The following is a 20,918-nucleotide window of genomic DNA, read 5'->3' on the forward strand; positions in this document are numbered from 1 at the left end:
TAAGTGAATAAAACATACTATTTTGTCGCAAATCCTTTGCTTGCAATAACTGCATCAAGCCTGTGACCCATTGACATCACAAAACTTTTGCATTCTTCTTTTGTGAAGCTTTTCCAGGCTTTCACCGCAGCCTCATTCAGTTGTTGTTTGTGTTAGGGGGTTACTCTCTTCAGTCTCCTCTTTAGCAGGTAAAATGCATGCTCTATAGCGTTTAAGTCTGGAGATTGACTTAGCCAGTCTAAAACCTTCCACTTCTTACCCCTGATTAACTCCTCTGTTGTGTTTTGGGTCATTATCTTGCTGCATGATGGAGGATCTTCCAATCAGTTTGGTTGCGTCTTTCCTTAAATTGTCTGACAAAATGTTTCTGTAAACTTCTGAGTTCATTTTGCTGTTGCCATCATGTGTTACATCATCAATGAAGAATAATGAGCCCGTCCCAGAAGAAGCCATGCAAGCCCAAGCCATGACATTGCTTCCACCGTGTTTCACAGATGAGCTTGTATGTTTGGGATCATGAGTAGATCCTTTCTTTCTCCAAACTTTAGCCTTTCCATCACTTTGGTAAAGGTTCATCTTGACAACAACACAGTAACACATGATGGCAACAGCAAAATGAACTTAGAAGTCTACAGAAACATTCGGTCTGCCAATTTAAAGAAAGATGCAACCAAACTGATTGGAAGATGCTCCATCATGCAGCAAGATAATGATCCAAAAAAACTGCAAAAACAACAAAGGAGTTCATCAGGGGCAAGAAATGGAAGGTTTTAGACTGGCCAAATCAATCTCCAGACTTAAACGCTATAGAGCATGCATTTTACCTGCTAAAGAGGAGACCGAAGGGAGTAACCCCCCAAAACAAACAGCAACTGAATGAGGCTGCGGTGAAAGCCTGGAAAAGCATCACAAAAGAAGAATGCAAACGTTTTGTGATGTCAATGGGTCACAGGCTTGATGCAGTTATTGCAAGCAAAGTATTTGCGACAAAATATTACGGTTTATTCACTTTAATTTATTTAAAGTCTATCTGTTCCAATACTTCTGCTTGCCTAAAAATGTGGTGTTCCTTTACAAATAATGATATCTTCTCAGTTGTGTATCAGATCCAGATGTGAATACCTGGAAATGAAAGCTGAAATGTTGAGCTATTGTCTCATATTCATATTTTGGTGTCAAACCCAAATGTTTCCAGTCTACATCAAAAATAAAGGAATTGGCCTCACTGTTCCGATACTTATGGAGGGGACTGTATATAAAATCAGACCATTTTCCTATTATTGCTTTTCATAATAACAATGCATAATATGCCTCAAATATAGCCTTCACTTTGCTCCCCTGGCAGCCCTGTAATTCCCAACAGGCTTAGTAAATATCCCTCACAGTCTAGTTTTCTATTTACGGAATGGAAAAGGACAAATAGTTGGTATAAAGCGCTGATTCAGTTGTGTTGGCCTTCAGCCTCATACAGAGAGTGATGAATCTCTCAAGGATGGAGATGTTGTTTGTCTGTTTGCTTCCCATGGCCCTGCACAGAGACATTCCTCCATAGAGACGCAAGTGGAAATAATACAGATTTTTTTTTTTATTATTTCCTGAGTTGTACATGCAGGGCTTGTAGGCAGCGGAGAGAGAGAGAGAGAGAGTAGTGGTGAGTCCAAAGCCCCAAAAGGGAGGGGCATTGTTGGAAGGGAGATAACTGCATGGATTCAGAGCACTTTGATCCCCCCCTCCTTTTCACAGAGGCTGAATCTCTTTCCGATTTATAACTGTGTTCTCACTAAATAGGTCTACTTTGTACTGCTTTCTCCGTCTGCATACAAATGCTGTGTGAGGAAAGGGATTGGGTTTTTTAAACACAACACATTAGTGAAGGCAAAATTACATGTTCACATTGAAGCATGAGTGGGACACGTGCAAACAAAGTAGGGTGTCCCTTTCATTCCTTTGAGGGGATAAAAAATGAATGTGTTTCCCTTTTGTGTTGCTGCAGATTTAATGTATACAATTTTAGCTTGCTATTATCAACTGGTAAATGTATGACGACGAAAATCCTCACACAAACAGCCTCCTAAAGCACAAACAGAGGGGCTGAATAAATTAGAATTAGCTTTAAATCGACAACTGAAAAAGGCAACACAATATCCACATGGATCAGCGTGAAGTCCAGGCAACGGCAATGCATTTTGCATGAATGCGAAAAACAGAGCGGTTTATGTTAAGCTAACTTTTTAAAATGCAAAGGCTTTTTCATCTAACTAAGAGTGGTATGCGTCTCCCTGGAGACAAACAACTAAGTGATCTAAATATGACTAATGACTGCATGCCATACAAGATGTCTCTCCTGAAGAATATAGGGATGCCACTATCTGAGTCAGAATCGCAGCAAATACCAAGTTGTATGGAGGCATGAGGGTGTGTGCGTGCGTGTGTGCTGAGACATACTGGCAATTTATTGCCAAATTTGCCATATATTGTAGTTGGACCAACGCAGCTTTGACGATTTAAAAATAGCTTCAGGAGCAGCAGTCTTACCAACCGTTAATGGGAAAATGCGTCACTATGTCGTGCGTGTGTCGGGCACCTGCAAAAAAAGCCTAAAAATAGGTTGTCTTGCTGTCAAATGACATACATTCACATAAACAGCATATGTAAGGACTCACTTTAGAATTGGTATAATCTTTGTATCTTTACTGTCCAGTAAGATACATTTTATATCCAGACGTCTAAAGGTGTATGTCATGACATGTCATATTAGCCATCAGCTACTGTATATGTAGGTGAAGTGGTCTGAGAATATCTACTCATCACTTTGCTCTCCCCTGCCTCTGTGTGCCGCCCCCAAAAATTGCCACCGCTCATGTACACTTTGACCAATCAGAGCAAGGCTCCAATTCTCTGTTCTTATTGGCTGTTGGGACTGTCCTTTCACTTTGGCACCGACGTTGTTGGTGCAGAGCGTGTCAGGGAGGGACCAGATAGAACACAAGTGTAGCGGTTAAGGTATTTTGATTCGAGTCTCTATCCAAACTGCTATTTTCTCCCAAATCATATACCCACGCTTTAAGACAATGTTGGTTTTGAATGAACTATCTGAGCAACAATTCAATGGAATGGCCATGCCATTTGGAACAGATGTTTATCTTGTGGACATTTTGGTACAAACATTCATGCTTCCTAAAGGATAATAGCCACTGGGATACCTTTGGTTAAACCGCGGACTTTACTTATATTGCCACCAGCAGCTTTGTGATAAAAGCTACTATTGTGTAGCCTGGAAATCCATACCCTGATATCTATTTAATTTGCCAGCGCCTAGTGGCAGGTCTGGGAATGCCAGGCTAACTATTGTGTGTATTACCATTAAATGTGGTCCAGACAATCTGGGTCTTTGTGAACTTTGGGGATCCTCTGACCTTAGCCATACAACGCTGGGGGAAACACTGAAGTCACAGTGCATAAATCCCACGTGTTTAGACTAGTCTGTTAAACTATAGCCCGAGCTTCAGCTAACTACAATATCCTCTTCTTTCCCTCCACCTCCACCAGGCCATGTTACAATATCAGCAGACTGTAGTGGACGGAGCATATGAGCGTATGATCAGAAAATGTGCGCTAAATAACATAATATCGCATGTGTTTCACTGAAGACATTCTGTATTATGGTTGTTTAGTTCACACCAGAGGGCTTAGAGGGCTTTCACACCTAAAAGTTTAGGTACCAAGATCTGACCTAAGGACAATTTTTTTATCCCTTGTTATATAGATTTGATCCGCTTAGGTTTGGTTTCACATTGCAGTTTTACCAGCACACTAAAGAACTTTCCATGACATATGTCCTGTGTTTCACCTATGTGGGGCTGCGTCCCCCTATACTGGACATTGATTGGTTTGTAGATGGCCGTGCGTCTGATGTCAGTGTTTCTATTGGCAGTATCCTTCATCAGTTTGAATAAAGGCCAGGACTTCCTGTGATTGGTCCTAAAGTCCGAACCATCCAAACACTGCCCTCACACTGGACACTGACCCAACCATGGTTCAGTATAATCCGGATGGAGACCACCTCTCTAGGTCAGACCAAGGACCGTCTGTTCAGTCCGGACCGTGGATGGCACCAAGCTGGAGCTTTCACAGCTGCAATTTAAGTTTAAATCAAACGGAAAAGTTCATAGTCCGGCAGTGGCGAAGTGGGTAGGGAGGTCGCCTCTGGAGTGCGGGGTCGGAGGTTCGATCCCCCGCCTACCCGCCTCATGTCGAAGTGTCCCTGGGCAAGACACTGAACACCAAATTGCTCCCGAAGGTTCAGAGGGTGCCTTGGCAGCTACTGCCATCGGTGTATGAGTGAATGGGTGAATGTGGTAAGAAATGTAAAGCGCTTTGGGGCTGAGAAAATCAGCTAACAAGAGCTATATAAGTCAAGTCCATTTAGTCTGGACCAAAAAATGGAGGTGTCAAAGCCCCCTTAGACTTTTTAAAACCAACCCAAACCATAGCTTCAGCATTAAGTAAAAAGGCTGGTGTGGATGGCACCAATGTCACACTTTGATATTTTGTGCAATGAGCATTACTCATTCACAAGCCTGTTGGTGTTGCTGTAGACCCTTACGCGCCCCACACACATCCTACCTCTACTGCGCGTCTACCTCGCGTCTGCATCTGACTTTTGGTCACAGACTGTGAAATCAACGTAGAGCGAGCACACATCCAACCTCAGACGCACTGCTGAGGCGCGTCGGAGGCACGTCTGCAGCGACGCTCCCCTTCACCTCAGGAGGCTCGCCTATTTTTTTCTGAGAGCAGCGCGTCTCTCTCGCGTCTCTGTGCTTTAACTGATAGAGAAATACTCTGCTGACAGTCATACCAGCAGCATTCACTCTAGTTACACGTTTACCCGGTGTGTTTATTTCAAAATAAAACATCCCTCAGTCGTATACGCAAATAATCCCTTTATTTCACGATTTAATTGTGCAATCAAAATCCGAGGGATTTAAAACCTAATTTTCAATTAGTTCTGACATTTCATTTTTGGATAAATGACACATATAGAGATCCAATATAGTGAAGAAATAAAAAAGATCATGATGAGCGCAACAGTTTTCCGTTGCTCTATCTGTGTCTACGGCCTTCTTCTTCCCCGACCACACCCCCCTCTCTCTCTCCCCCGTATAAATCAATAAAGTGATTTTTGAAATACTCTGCTGAGAGTCATATTGACTTCATACTGGCAGCTTTCGCTGTAGTTTCACCATTTCCTGGTGTGTCCCCTTCAAAATAAAACTTCCAACAAGCGAAAATATGGCAAAAAAAAAAGAAAAAAAATGGCAATGGGGTGCACGGATTACTGTCCAGACTCAATATAAATCATATGCATCATAGATGACATGAAAGAACTTCATTTTTAATGGGAATTATCTATGAAAACTCTATGTAGAAAGATAGGGCTTTTAGAAGCAGCGCTGCAGCAGCAGCTGCTGAGACGTTGCATGTGTGTCCGAGAAAAGTCCGAGAGAGGCAGCAGTAAGGTAACGCGACGCGCTCCAGAGGTAGACGCAGGATGTGTGTGGGGCGCGTTAGTTTATATTGTTTGACCCTTATAGCTGTTGTGAACCCCTACAGAACCCTGGTGTCTGGGAACTGTTTCTAGTACCACCTATGGCAAGTAACCAACCCCTGCTTATTTGATTTAAGGTATGGACAGATCAGTCTTATATTAATGGGTCTAGTCAGGCCTACCCCATGGTCCTCTTCCTATTGCTTTCTCTCAATTGGATGAGAAAAAGATGTTATCCAAGTGTTGTGTGAGGTCACGGTAAAGTGACGGATGATGACAGATGATCACATTCACATGAACGGAACCAAAACAAACTGAAATTGGAAGTGTAGGAATGCTGCATTGTAAGTGTGTGTGCTAGATTGCTTCATCTTTCCTCCTTTTAACAGTGTGAACCAACAGGCAGAAAGAAACCTTCGCCTTCACATTTTAGTCACACAACAGAGAGCCAATAAACCTCTGCTGTGTGTGTGTGTGTGTGTGTGTGTGTGTTTGTGCATGTGTGTGTGCGTGCGTGCGTGTGTGTGTGTGCGTGTGTGTCCTCTGACTAACCAGCTACGTGGCTGCCGTTATGAAATGTGGCATGTGCTCTGTCTCCTTGACTTGATGATGATAAATCAAGGCTATTAAGCTTGGATGAATCCTATTGTACTGATCATAAAACAAATTTAAATAGAAAAAGGGAAAAAAAATGGTTTCTTTTACTCAGACATCAGTGTCACAAACACTGTAAGGCTTCAGGAAAAAGCTGCAATACACTCAGCGGTTGTTATACTTCGATCCGAAAAAGTGCTACATTGCATAAGCATTCTAAAAAAATTGCCCTTTTGGTCTGTAGGCATTGTGCAGTTTGCACATGTTTTTTATACACACAGACGTTCAGTACTTCAAACCCCTTGGAGTGATTTCAGGTGTGTTCTCAGTGCTTAGAGCTATGTGTACAAAACCCCACAATTTAATCTCTGTGCCGCATAATACCCAATGCCCAATTTTATCTTGCTGACGCCTAAGCCTATAATACAGAGAAGCGATTGGTCCTTTCACACAAACATTAAAGTGTCCTTAACGCAGCAGGTGTCGACACCATCTGCCTCTTGGTGATAGCTATGGCCCCGCCTCCCGAACTGAGCTGAACCCTCAATCAAAGCACAGAGGGGTGTTAAACAGTATGGCTCTAATGATGCACTCAATGGGCGTAAAAAGGGTTCCATTCCATTATGCTGCATGCTGGGTTATCTATGAGACTGGAGAGCCACCCTGCACTGGCACAGTCAGTTTATGAATAAAGAGTGGGCATATACTTCTATCTAACATGAATACAAAAAACCTGTGGGCCTCTAGATAGACTGGGATACTCTGACGCAAAAGCAGTAAAACATATTAAATCAGTGTCAATAGGTTTTGCAATCATGCTCCTTTAAAGGTGAAGTAAGCAGTTAATTTATTTTAATATAAGTGTTAAATCGCTCTTTATTCATACAGTGATCGCTTATATAATGTGCATGTTTCATAAGGCCGATCTCTCAGTCACTCGCTCTGCATGTAATCGGCAAATAAACTTTTCGGGATCCCACTACTGATAACCAATCAGAAGAGAGAACGCTACAAACCGGCATCCGTCTCACTGCCGGTGCACGTGCAGAGCGACAGATGGGTTGATGTGTATGCGCCTACAATGGCGGAGCAGGTAAAAATCCTTCCCAATGTCTGTTTTGATGGTTTTTATCATGTTTTATCACACTTATGGATCTGAGATGATGCTAGATAACTCGCTGCTTGAAGACCGCAGTGCATTTATGTGGTGACGTTGGGACGAGGGAGGGGACTGCTAACTGCAGTAACTGACAGGAAGTTAGCTAAACTGACCATTCTGCTTACTTAACCTTTAACCATTTTAACGTCAAAAAAGGCGGGCAAATTGTGCTTAGCTGCCAAACTGTGTGGACTGTGTTCGCGCCTGCATATGACTGATGCAAAAATGTTGTGGATATGGTGCTAAAACAGGGCAGATTGCGGTAGCAAATTCTTTACGCAAATCATGGTACTATTAGAAGGTGCGAGCCATTCTTTGTGGGTCAGGCCCCAAGTGTATTTCCTGGAGGATACAATTCTTGAGTTGACAAATGGGTCTCCACTGCAGCAGTCACTAAAATATATTAAAACATTCATGGTTTCTTGCAAATTGAAACGATGTGAGCGTAGAACAACAACAGTGTTTGTAGCTTGGTTGTGTCATGCATGAAAGTCGCCAAAGCTCTTTTCTGAAGTCTCTCTTTGTACTCTAAGCCCACTGTTTAATAGGGCTGTAACGATACAAAAACTCACGATTCGATTTGTATCACGTTTTTTGACCAACGATTCGATAAATACAACGGTTTTTGAAACTTGAAAACCATTTTATTTAAATAACATTTAACTTAATGTAACATTTAATAACAAATAACTTGAACAGATTTGAACACAAAGAACATTATAAGCAACATGAATAAATAAATAACCAAATATATTCCATTTCTCTCTTCTCTGTAACAAAATAATACTGCTAAAGCTTCCTTTACCAGGATTGCTGACTCTACCTTTAATAGCAAGTAAAAGGTCCGATGGATGTTCTACTGTATGTGGGTTCTCTTCAAATCTGAATGGGAGTGGGTGAGCTGGCTTTAGAATGGCAGGTTTGAGTGCTTGGATTCAGTGGCTGAAGAGGGCTTCTGGGCTTCTGTTAGTGCAGCAGACCTCTGACCTCCATGGCAAAGGGGACGAGGGGATTCAATTACGACTGACAGTTTACATTGGCCTGTTAGTCTAAGAGGTCACCCTACAACCACTAAAAGTCACAGATTCAAATCCTACATAATAAGCCAGCTGTTGGGGGGGATGAGAGCATCAGCTAAGTGCTGAATGTAAATTAAAATGCAAATATATAAAGCTCGCTCTGCCTATGGCTCGAGATCTAACTCACCAAAGGCTGAACTAACTGCAATGAAGAGAAACAAAAATGGTGACTGTTACGGCTCTCTCTCTCTCGCTCTCTCTCTCTCTCTCTCTCTCTCTGTCTTTTTCACTTGAGTTGCTTCCTTCGAGATGTTGACTGATGTAATGGAACGTAATGAGAAAACACTAAATGTTGACTTTGGGGTAGGGCCGAGCATTGGAGTGTTAAAACTGATTTAGTCCATATAGTGCCGTTTTGCGACGGGGAAGCGCTCAGTGCAACGCGGAGGGTTAATGCTGGCGTCATCCATGCATGAAGGCACAAGTGGGCAGCTGAGAGGACAGCAGTCTCTTTCATCTGTAATGCCAAGTAGAATTTAGGTGTTGCTCTTCAGGCATTTTAATGGATATAACAGCTTGGTATTCAGAGGGCTGGCTGCACTAGCAGGGCCCGCTAGAACTCATTGTTACATTGCTGCTGATCAGTGCTCATTATGGCCCTTACATTGTTCTCTGTCGGCTTGCTAAAAATCCCCACATTTAAAAAAAGTACTACTTTTAATTTGTTAAGCTGTGTTGGCATGCCAATAGTGCAACACTGTATTCTCGTAAAGGAACGTTCAAAATGTTAGCATAAGTCACTTTAAAAAAATTAAATGTTTCAAAGCAGTACACAGAGTAAAGCGTTTCTATTCTCAAACAGTGTTTTTGTTTTTCTGTGCTCATTATTCCATTTTACTATTGAGGTCAAAATATTACTTTCATATTCATAAATACATTTCAAGAGTGTTACATTGTATTAAATAATAATTAAAAACAGCCAACTGCAAGTTATGAGTGAAATAACTCCACTATGGTTTAAAGTGACAAGACATGCTGTAAGAGGATGACATGCTAACCAATTATCACTGGTCATTAGAAGTAGCTATAATTCACATGACTAAGCCAATCCCAATTATTATATGGGCTGAAGGAACATAATGCTGATATGACACATGTTCATTTTTATACAGTTTCTTACACCATTGTGTTTTGTCCACCTCTTGACTCCTAATTACATCCATGTTTTTCAAAAAAATCCATGTAAAAATAACAAGAAGCTCATACAAAAGAAGGTGTGTTATTTCAATGTGTCCATACATATGTGATCAACATTTAGGCAATATAAGTGTCAGAGACGGCTAGTTATCGACAGGTACATGATTTTAAAGGACCTGGTTCTGGATCAGTGCTAAAAGAAAAACTTCAGTGAGACATCTATCCCTATCAAGACATGCTCATGATGGAGGATGTTATTGGCTTCTCTGTTGACTAGTGTCCTTTGCTTGTGTCTTTTAGTGACAGCAGCTATTACATTGAAACAGGAAGAGAGTTAGAGTCTACTGTGAAGTTGCAACATATTTTATTCTTCTCATTTTTACATAGGCGTACTTGGGGTCTTGCTAATGTAAATAAGGAGCTTAGAGTCTTTGAGGCATGTGTGTCTCCTTATTATATTTTAAGAATAAACCTCATCGGGGCGCTCCAGTGGCGTAGTGGATAGAGCGCGTACCATATTGGCTCCGGCCTTCATTGCAGTGGTCGCGGGTTCAAATCCGACCCGTGGACCTTTACTGCAGGTCATTCCCCCTCTCTCTCTGTCTCCCCATTTCGAATAATCTTTCAAATAAAAATAAACCTCATTGTATTTATTTAAAATAGTTTTGTTCTTGTTGTGTTTTTCTTCCAGAGGCATCCCCCAGTCCTGTAAAGGGCTCCCCAGAAACATCTCCCATGACGTCACCCCGACAGCGGCGCGACTCCGACCGCTACTGCCAGCTATGCAACGCCTGGTTCAACAACCCCGGCATGGCGCAGCAACACTACGACGGCAAGAAGCACAAGAAGAACGCGGCCAGGGCAGACCTACTGGAGCAGCTCGGCAAGACTCTGGACATGGGAGAGATGAAAGGTATGTGTGAATGCCGATTAACTAACATAGTCTGACTGTTGAATTCAAGACATTTTTCATTCAATCAATCACTCAATCAGACAGCTGTATTCAGGAGACTCGAGGTCCATTTAAAAGCCATACAACATACATTTAGAGGTAAGCCTTTGCCGATCATGCATGGATTTGTATACCTAATGCTTTATGTCCAGGTGCTTTCCTAGCAGTAGAATCAATAACTGAAACGCTTCTTGGGATGTCTTTGGTGTAAACACTGCCATACTGAGTAATACAGAGAGAGTCTTGTGGAGCTGATAGACTTCATCAACTTTGTGTCAACTTGCTTGCCGATGACTTGGATACCACAGACATTCTCTTATATGAATAAATTACTCACTATAGCTTTAAATCACATTAATGTTGGTATTTGTCGTTGTTTTATTGGATATATTGATATAAGCAAGTCATGGAATTAAGATAAAAAGATTATTATTATTGACAGCTTGTTGATTCTTTACAAACCTCTTTGGGTTCCTTGGCCACAGTGTCCAGGAAAGATGTATTATGTCCCGGTGCAGACAGTCTGTGGAGTGGCTGAGGGGAACAGCCATGCCAAGGTTTAAAAGTCTTTATAAACGTGTCCAAATGGTCAGGCACTGCCAATAAATATTTACTTGTATTAAATTGTTGCATCCCAGCATAAAACATGATTATAGTCTTATGATTTTTTCATGCTGTGTGTTTGAGTGGCACCAGTTCTTGGGGACTGTTAAAATATCGAAAACTGATGTTTTGTGGGAAGACACACAGGACTTGGAAAATTGAAGAGACCCGTGTCCTCCGTTGTACTGAATAAAGCAGACAGTGTCGCTCCTGTTGCCCCCCGACACACTACTGCTGTGAAACTGGTGTTACGAGTGTAGCAGGTCAAACGCTCAGGGTTAGCACTGCATCATTGTGTCAAAACCAGCTTTAGTTCATTAATAGATCATGCCAATTGAGGAAGGCATTTGGTATGTGTTCAAACTGACATCGGCTAATAGAAAATAACATTATTTTTCTATAAGAAAGGGAAAATATGAAACAAATATAGGCTAAAGAGGTCTAATATGATTTAATATTTATTCATTTCATTGAGTCTGGAGCCCCCACATTGTCTGCTTTGAAAATGTGTCCCTTGAACAATATGTACAGTAGCTGCTGACCCCTTGCTTTAGGCCAAATGAAACTGAATCAAACTTGATGTGTCCTTGATCAAGGGCTGCTGTCCATTGTCTGACCCTGACCTCTGTTGTGTCAGAATCGCCCCCGGGGGATCAATCATGAGCAGATTAACCCAAATCAAACAGTACATTGAGCTGAAAGTACCCACATATGTAGGGCCGAGGGGAATGTAAGTCTATAATGATTCTCTGACTGGTTCTTTATAATGCAAACCTCTTTCTAGATCATTAATTTAACCCATTGTTGAAATATTTAATTATAGTGTGTGATCAATTCTTGATGATTTATGTTAGCTGTACATCTTCAATCTGTATTTCCTCTTCTACTCAGTCACTGTCAGCAAACTGGTAGAATCCTATGTTCAGGGTTTTTCAGCTGTATTTCTTGATGTGATTTTCAGACACTGTTGCCAATAATGTGGTATGTGTATTGATCATTGAAATAAAAGTAATGTTGTACTGGCACCCTTCGTGGTTTGGAGCCGTCAAGCTTGAGTCCACCAGCCTGACAAAAGTAATTTATACCAGAGGAGGAGGAGAGAACATTCTTGCTCATCCTCTTCCCCCCGTCACAATATGTCAATATCAATTACACAACATTATTTCAGCTGGTGGAGGGGGCCGGCTGCCAGCAGAGCAGAGGGAGCCCACAGGGTGCTGTAAAAGGGCATTGGTGCGTGACCGAAACCAAATGGGAGAAAAAGAAAAAAAGAGGTCCTCACAGCTGATTGGACACGGACCCTGGAACTGCATGTCCTGATTGGTTCTTTATGCCTATAGGTGCACTGTGGCTGGTCGGGGAGACAAATTGAGAGTGGTTGCAGTTGGTTCAGCTTCATCATGTTGGCAATTGAGGTTTTGATGTCTATTTCAGGTACATATATAGGGGAAGGTGGGGTGATTTGTGCAACTTTTTACTCAAAGTGATTTTAAAGTGAGGCCTTGACAGTTATGTCTCCAACTCAAATATGTACATATAGTTCAGGATGTTGTGCATCCCTGGCAATAAAAACTTTGGATCTGGAATAAACTGTTTAAGAAATATAGCTTTCGGAAAAAAAGTTGTCTTGACGCACAAATCACCCCACTACGTGGGGTGATTTGTGCGTCATTGTGTCACAATGACAAAGTCACCATCATCATCTTTCTGGCCATCTGAACTCTCATCAGTGGTGTCGTTAAGTGGAATTGAGATGTCACTCTCTTCTGAGCTACTGTAGACAATCACTTTCTTTTGGTGACCAGCGTATACAGCCATGCCACTGGCACAACTCTCAGAAATGTACTTTGCACTAGTTGCTCCGTGCTTGTGGAACCAACTGCCACCTGACAAATGTGATTCCCCCTACATTTCTGCCTTTAAATCAAGGCTCAAAACCCATATGTACACCCTGGTGTTTCCTCCCCATTAACTATCTTACCTCTGCACTACTATCTGTGTTTATGTGGATGTATGGGCTATACGTCTTTTATTTTGGTTATTGTTATTGTACCTTCATTGTTTACCTACTGAATGCACTATGTACAGCACTTTGGACAGTGCAAACTGTCATAAATGTGCTTTTATAAATACATTTTACTTACTTACTTACTTATAACTCACCCAGGCCCTTGCGCACAAATCACCCCATCCCCAGAATTTTGGATAATAGGCATGATGCAGCAATTTAGGGTTGACATTGTGCTAACTATATAGACTCAAAGTGTAGCATACCAAAGCACTAAAACATGTGTCAAATGTTTTCAAACGTGTCTATAATTGTTCAGACACAATAATCAAAAAACCTTGATCATGGAAATTTTACTTTGAAAGGCAAAACACAGTTTTTTGAGCTTAAATGTGCTTATATCTTATTCCTTGTGTCTCCCTTCTTTACAGGATGAGTCAAATGGATGGCTCTTCTTAAATATGTGGTCACATTTCCAATTTCTTCCACGGTTTTCTAGAAACAAGGGGTTTTGCAACTTCCAAAACGCACAAATCACCCCACCTTCCCCTATAGCACATTTGGCCCATGATTTTGCAATATCATTTTTTCTCAGTTAAACCCACGCCAACAGAACCCTAACTCAGTTGCACCATGTGTTTTCTGTAACACATTAGATAAATCAGCATATAGATGCATAGATACTGTATATATTCATATCCACACCCACAGTGCTTACATTTAGTATGGGTGTCCCTGTTTATGAATGCAATATTTGGATATGGACAGATGTGCTCCTGAACAGATCCAGTTTTTTTGCAGTCAGACATCCACCACCACCATCTCCAACATGTCTCCTGACTGGCACAAGATCCTCATGTATTTCTTTTCCAACATTCCAGGTGGTTGCACAACATAAAATGTTACAAAGTTCGCCTTTAAATGAATGAGCGTACGCACTGTTAGTTAATGAGGGCCAGTGTTGTTCACTCATAGCAGGAAGCTGATTGAGAACATTTCAGCCTTCAATATCATTATGTCATAAACTCGTTGAAATCGAAGATTACAAAGAGGCTCAGCTTCTTCTCGCTGTCTTTTTATATTATGTGAAATAATTATTAGAGAGGCTGGAAATGTCAGCGCTTTGTAGCTGCACTATTCAGCACCTGGGCTAATGAGTGTATCTCGCTGTGGGGATTATCAATAAGTAATGAAGTGGCAAATCATCCTATCAGGCCACCAGCAGCACTGTGAGCCTGTGGAGAGAAGTGTATGGGGCTTGCAGCAGCATGCATTGCCTATAATTCTGCAAACATTACAGACTCAATGCTATGTACTCTAAACTGACTGAGAAATCCCATATTGGAGGATATCTAACACTTTGCAAACTCTCTGCAGGTATTTACATTAAACTGTGAAACAGCCGAGCAAAATGCCTTCAAGCCATCAAGGTGAGCAGTTTCAATCAATGTAACAGTATCCTGGACTGTGATGCTTCATTGAAGCTTATAGTTTGAGGTATACACATACTGTATACCTCTACATCCTCATACATACTATAAAAAACTTAAAGATTTAAAAACTTAAATCAATTTTGGTATGATCATACGGTGAAAGGAGCTAATAGCTAGGTATACCCCCCTGAACAACCTTCATCTTTAATGGCCTGCCCTATGGTCCAGGCAGTGGAGACAGAAGGGTGCTACTGGAGAACACATCCTTCTCAGACCCTTTACTCTGAACACTTTTCCTTAATTTTCATCTATCTCTGCTTAATCCATATTGCCAGGTTGGTCATTTCCCAACCTCCAGTGTCCGTCCATCGGTCCTTGCACACTTCTTCTATACTTGCTGGGGGAATAAATGTGCAGTCTAATGCTGAAGATCTGCTTGTGTAATGAAATATTTAACAGCTTCCCCTAAAGGAGGAGGCGCCCTCATCCGGAAGTGGGCATACAGTTCGTTTTGCATGTACAGCAGTGAGCAGCTATATGGAAATAGGAGGGGAAATGATCGAGAATGAGAAGAAAAAAGCATAGGGCAGGCCATTAAAGATGAAGATTCTTGAAAGGGGGTCTTTAAGTGTTTTATACTGTGTATTCAGAGAGGATGTATTCTTAATCCCTAATAACATCTACAATTTTAAATATTTTTACTTTTGAACATAATAGCAGTTAATAATGGAAGACGACATTTTGTCCCGCTTCTCAGGAATCACTGAGTTAACTTCTCTCCTGAGATTTAAGTGCACAAAGGCTTGTGTCAGAGGTTTTTCTAACCCAGTTTCCATCACAATGGGACTTTGACTTCATAGAACCAGGTGCACAAGAAATAGCTCATCCCACATTGCTGGCAGCAATGTCATCATAGTTGTGAAAGAGTTGTCTGCTTTAACTTTAACTTGCATCAGTTTGTTACGACAACATTGTTTGTTTTTGTTTAATAGGCCTAATGAAAAGACATTGGAAAAATGTTCTCAAATCGTGATTTCGCTATACATACTATATTTAATTAATCTCCCAGCCTTTAACTTTGGATCAATAACAACATCATTTTATTTTTCAGTTAGCATAGCTGAGAGTAGTAGCCTGGAAATCCAGACCCATATCTTGAACGATAGAGGGTCTGGCCACGATCAATAGTAATTTCCAACTCAAGGGGCGGCTCCTACGCGTGCATTTCAAATGCCACTCAGTGTTGGGAGTAACGCGTTACAGGAAGTAATGCATTACTGTAATGCATTACAGCAAAAAAAATGGTAATATGTAACGCGGTACATAGCTCAGAAACGCGCGTTACAATGCATTTTAAACCCGAAATTGACTGGTTTGTTGTTTTTATACAAATTGGCCAACATCGCGAGTTTCGCAGAGGAGAAAAAACCCACGCTAATGTTACTGCTAGAGGAGAAGAAAACTCGATTTGCTGCTACAATTGATTCCAAAGATGCGCTAGCCTACTGGCTTCCGTCTCACTGCCCAAGTTATTGAAAACTTTTGTAGTGTTTGGAGACTCTGTGCTCAACGAGCAGCGGGTGCTGCCGCGAGCCCCTCCCCGTCTAAGGGCACTCGGAGGCGGTCAGTCTCGGAGCAGCCCCTCGGAGCGAGTCCCAGCCTGCTGTCAGAGCAGAGAGGTGACACACCTCCGCGTCCAGGCTGCAAATGAATCGCGCTGTTGTTAGGTGCAAAATCGGAGATAGTGTGCCACGAAGCTATTTATGCTGAAGCGGTATTGCTGGATTTAGGAGTTATTTAGAGATATGGCAAGCAAAAAGTTGACGAGTAGGGAGTTGGTGTTCACTCTTTCTACGGTCCCGGTCACGGTGCGTCCATGCGCAGCAGTGGTGCAGCCATGCGACGCAGCATTATATATATATATTAATATTATCATATTATAATGATAATAATGATGATAATAATATTAATGAAGAATAGAAGAAAAATGAAATAAAAATGGTGGTGGGTAAAAAAAAATCATAAACGCCTACTGTTTATATGAGTTTTGTGGTGTAGTTCTAGTTCTAGTTTACAACTGTTGGCTTACAACAAAGTGGACATCATTACAAATGGATGGAGGGGTGAATCTGATTAAATAAGTTCAACTCTCTTTCAAAATATCAGGTATTTCATGGAAATTACATAATAGCCTACAACATGGCCGCCACCATATGACGTCATAATATGCTAATTAGATGGGAAAATCTAATCCCCAGATAAACTTTGGGTCATTCTCAATATTTGTCTCATTTACACTTTGTCTCTATCTCAAACCACTTTCAATCCAGAGCCTTCTGAAATTTAAGTGTCAAAATCTAGTATTTTTGAAAATAAAACCCGGCGCCTAAAGGGTTTGCTTTGATGCAAATTATGAAATCTTAACATAACGGCGGCAATGATGGTGCGTAAAGGACAGCGCAGTTGGCAAGCTCTCCTAAAAAAAAAGTCACAATAAGAGTTGATCGCTTTGTCGATTCATGCCTCTGACACACACGTCGACTCCCAACATAATGAGTGGATGCTTTGAATTAGCAAAGGAGATATAGGCCTATATTTAGGCTACTATTGTTATTATAAAATGTCACGCAAGAGAGACGATAAACAAACATAATGGGCTGTTATCATTTAGATTAGATGGCAAGGTGATAAGGCAGATTCTTTGGAACAACTAAAAAAGGCAAAAGTTGATGATGATGTGAACAACTTGTTTGTGCTTTTAAGTCGCCAGAATGCAAGAAACAAATCTTTGAGGCTCAATTTACTTTTTCAATCTACAGCAGTAGGCTCTAGCTCTATTGATATTAATATAGGCTAAATAAATACCTAAAGATACAGTATTTCTATTATAAAATGTATTGCACCATGAGCCATAACTGTGACCATTATATTATATAGCATAGGCCTACTTGTGTTAGCCTTAAGCCTAGCTCAGTCATTATGCCATACCATGTCACCTCCTGCTGTGTAATGAGCTGCATTGAACACAAGAAGATCTGTTGAGAACACCAAATCCATATTTCATGTTATTTTGGTGAAAGTAATGCAAAAGTAATGTAAAAGTAGTGTAATGCCTTACAATTCAAAGACAGTAATATTGTAATGTAACTAACTACTTTGAAATAATGCCAGTAATAAGTAATAAATACCGCATTACGCTTTTGAAGTAACTTGCCCAACACTGATGCCACTGCACGCAATTGGATAGCACTACAACCAATCAGAGCAATAAACATTTTGCCAGAGCCTAGTGGCAGGTCTGGATTTCCAGGCTATGACAATAGTTGAAAATTAATCAAAAAAGAGCAAGGGAAAACAGAAACGTACCTGAACGACATTCTGTGCCACAGCTGGTGTTTTCACTCCCACCCCATAACTGCGGCTGTCAACAAAACCTCATCTCTGCTTTGTGACTCCTGTTTGAACAGGGCCTGAAGATGGTTTCAGACAAAGCAACACATACTAACAAAGTGGTTAGGCAGATCATCTCAAGTGCAGGGAGAAAGAAAGGCAGGATATATCTTTGTTGAGAGCAATTTTATTAAAGAAATAATATGGCTTGGCAATAAATTGATTATTTTTAATTAATGTGTTACAGATAAATGACGTTAACCGTTTACTGTTTTATTTGAGGTATTCCCTGTTCAGGCTTGTTCACTCAAAAGGAGGTGCTTGATAGATATTTATGTATTATATTAGATATTTATTTATTTATATGTGATAACAGTGTGCAAGGTACAGAGAAAAAAAAAGAATCATATCACACTGACAGAACTCTACCGTCACGATTGCATGGATCAAGCAGCAGTCGGCTCCCACGTTTCCATTGTATGTCACTCACTGTCTTTTAAACTCTTAATGTAGCTTTGAAAAGAAGTGCTATTGTGTCAGTGCTCACTCCAAAGCACTTTATTTAGACCATGGTCTAGCCTGTCAAGCAGCCAATGGTGTTTTCCCAGACTCCATCATAGGTGTTAATCTGAGATGTGTTTGTGGCAGATGTGATTTAGCACGCTGTCTCCTTCTATCTCACTTCCTCTGTTTTCCCACTGGGTCCTTCTATACCTTCAATGGCATTTGTTAAGCGGTTGCTCTTGGCAGTTTGTTGTATTTGCCACTCCCCCCTGACCCTAAAATAGATCTTTTAATGCCTCCATAGCAGCAATTACAGCCAGCTAATCAAGGTCGTTTTCGGGAGGAAACAAAGGGCAAAGTGTGTCCCTGTGACTTGTGTTCACTATAACTGGTTTCGATTTAAACACTAGATCCGGCAGAAAGCCAACCAGCCATTTATCTCCTGTGAATCCCTGTTCCCCTTAATATACATTACGTCTTCTAGCTACTGCCCATTTCCCAACTGCTTCCCAATTTTATAGACCAATCTTATCCATGATTTGGTGTCCATGACTGTTTTTATTGCTTCAAGGAGTTTTCAAGTCACTTTTTGAGTCATGATTTCAGTCTGAAAGTCCATTTCACACAGCAAACCGTTATAATGTGTCCCGCAGTTGCCACTTACCAAACAATTTGTTACATACCGATTCCGATTTAGCATATGCGCTGTCAGTCTGTGCGTCCCGCTGATAGAGGGAATGGGCTAAATGTGCACCATTTGAATGGGGCAGATGGCTGCTGGTTAATTTAGCATGAACCCCCGGACCCACACCACCTTTTCCCCTGCTCATAAACAGTCCACATAGAGGACTGCCCTGCTGATCAGTCATACTGCCTGCCACCATGTTCCCTTCCCCAATGGCTAAGGCAATAGGTCTCAATTAGCTGATAGACAACGAGCAAATTTACTATGGAGCAAAAAGAAATCACTCAACCCAGCACCCCGATCCGTGGCCTATTGGTGAGTCATTGTACAGGCCAATGTGCCAGATATGGATTACCTTCACTATGCGTTTGGAGCTTCCTGTGAGATTGGATTGTGCTTCATTAACTTAACTGTGCTTGTAAGCAGTGGCTGTTTTACATTTAAAAGAGACAGGGACGTTTTGTACCATTAAGGGTTGTGTATTGCTACGTCTCAGAAGATGCCATATGTATCTAGTAGGGGTGAAATGATCTCGATTGTAAGTCGGAAATCGATCAAAATGGCGTCATGATCTAGAACTAGAATTAAAGGTAGAATCAATTATATAGCCCCGGTCTCAGGGTCATGTTCAGCAGGTGTGCTGAAGCTGAAGCTAAAAAGGCACCATGGCAACTGCTGACAAACCCCCCCTGCTACTCTGAAATCACCAGTGCAGAAGTAATTTTAGTTTCTGGTTAGTTATTTCAACAAGAGTTGACACAGTTTGCAAGCTATGGTATGCGCGTGTAGCACACTGGCCTGAAGATACTTTCTGCATTGCGCGGACACCCACTCATCTGGTTGTGTGGACTGCTAAAGTGGTTTAATTCATGCTAAAAATAACAAAGAGCTGCAAGTTTGGTCCAATTATTTACTAGAGCATGTGCAGTCGGCGTGACACCCCTAGTATCACAAGCCAATATCATTGACAAAATACAGGTAAAGTGGAACTCTACGAAACATTGCAACTAAAAGCCAATTTCATACAACATAACACCTTTTTGAATTATGAAAAGGGAGACTTAAATGAAATGGTCAAATGATTTGTTTGATGGTGATGCAGGCAGAGGTACATGTTTTAGCATGTCCTTTAAAGCTGGGGTATATGATTTCTGATTGGCCAAAGTTAACCTGAGCTATACACTTTGACCAATCAGAGCGAGGCTCCGATTCTCTGTTCTTATTGGCTGTTGGGACTGTCCATTCACTTTGGCACGACTTTGTTGGTGTCAGGGAGGGACCATAGGGGACGGACCAAGTGGAGCGGTTGAGGTAATAATAATAATAATAATAATAATAATAATAATAATAATAATAATAATAATAATAATAATAATAATAATAATACATTTAATTTATAGGCGCCTTTCAAGACACCCAAGGTCACCTTACAGAGCATAAAATCATTAAAAACAAGATATTGTGGGAAAACAAAACAACAAAACAAAACAAACAAACAAACAATCAAGACAGTGACCAGTTATACTTTGTGTGCGAGTTTGAAGAGGTGAGTTTTGAGTTGTGATTTGAAGGTTGTAATGGTGTTTTATGTGTGGGGGGAGGGAGTTCCAGAGCCTGGGTGCTGAACAGCTGAATGACCGGGCACCCTTTGTGCAGCAGAGGATGAGCGGAGGGAGCGGGAGGGAGTGTATTCTTGGAGGAGGTTGTAGAGGTAATCGGGGGCTAGGTTGTGAATAGCTTTGTAGGTGAGGAGTAGGGTTTTGTATTGGATGCGGTAGGTAGTGTACTGGGAGCCAGTGAAGTTGGATGAGGACAGGGGTGAA

At 41.3% G+C, this 20,918-nt stretch overlaps 1 protein-coding gene across 1 annotated transcript in view; it reads left to right on the top strand.

Annotated features, from left to right (window-relative positions):
• zmat4a (zinc finger, matrin-type 4a) overlaps positions 1-20,918 on the top strand; it is a gene marked incomplete at both ends in the record, with an annotated part of 130,976 nt that overhangs the window by 97,188 nt on the left and 12,870 nt on the right. The window contains 1 exon segment of the mRNA XM_080042937.1: positions 10,212-10,433. Within this exon segment, the coding sequence (XP_079899063.1) occupies positions 10,212-10,433 (222 nt within the window).

The sequence above is a fragment of the Ammodytes marinus genome (assembly GCF_949987685.1).
Source record: "Ammodytes marinus genome assembly, chromosome: 2".
Classification (NCBI taxonomy): Eukaryota; Metazoa; Chordata; class Actinopteri; order Uranoscopiformes; family Ammodytidae; genus Ammodytes; species Ammodytes marinus.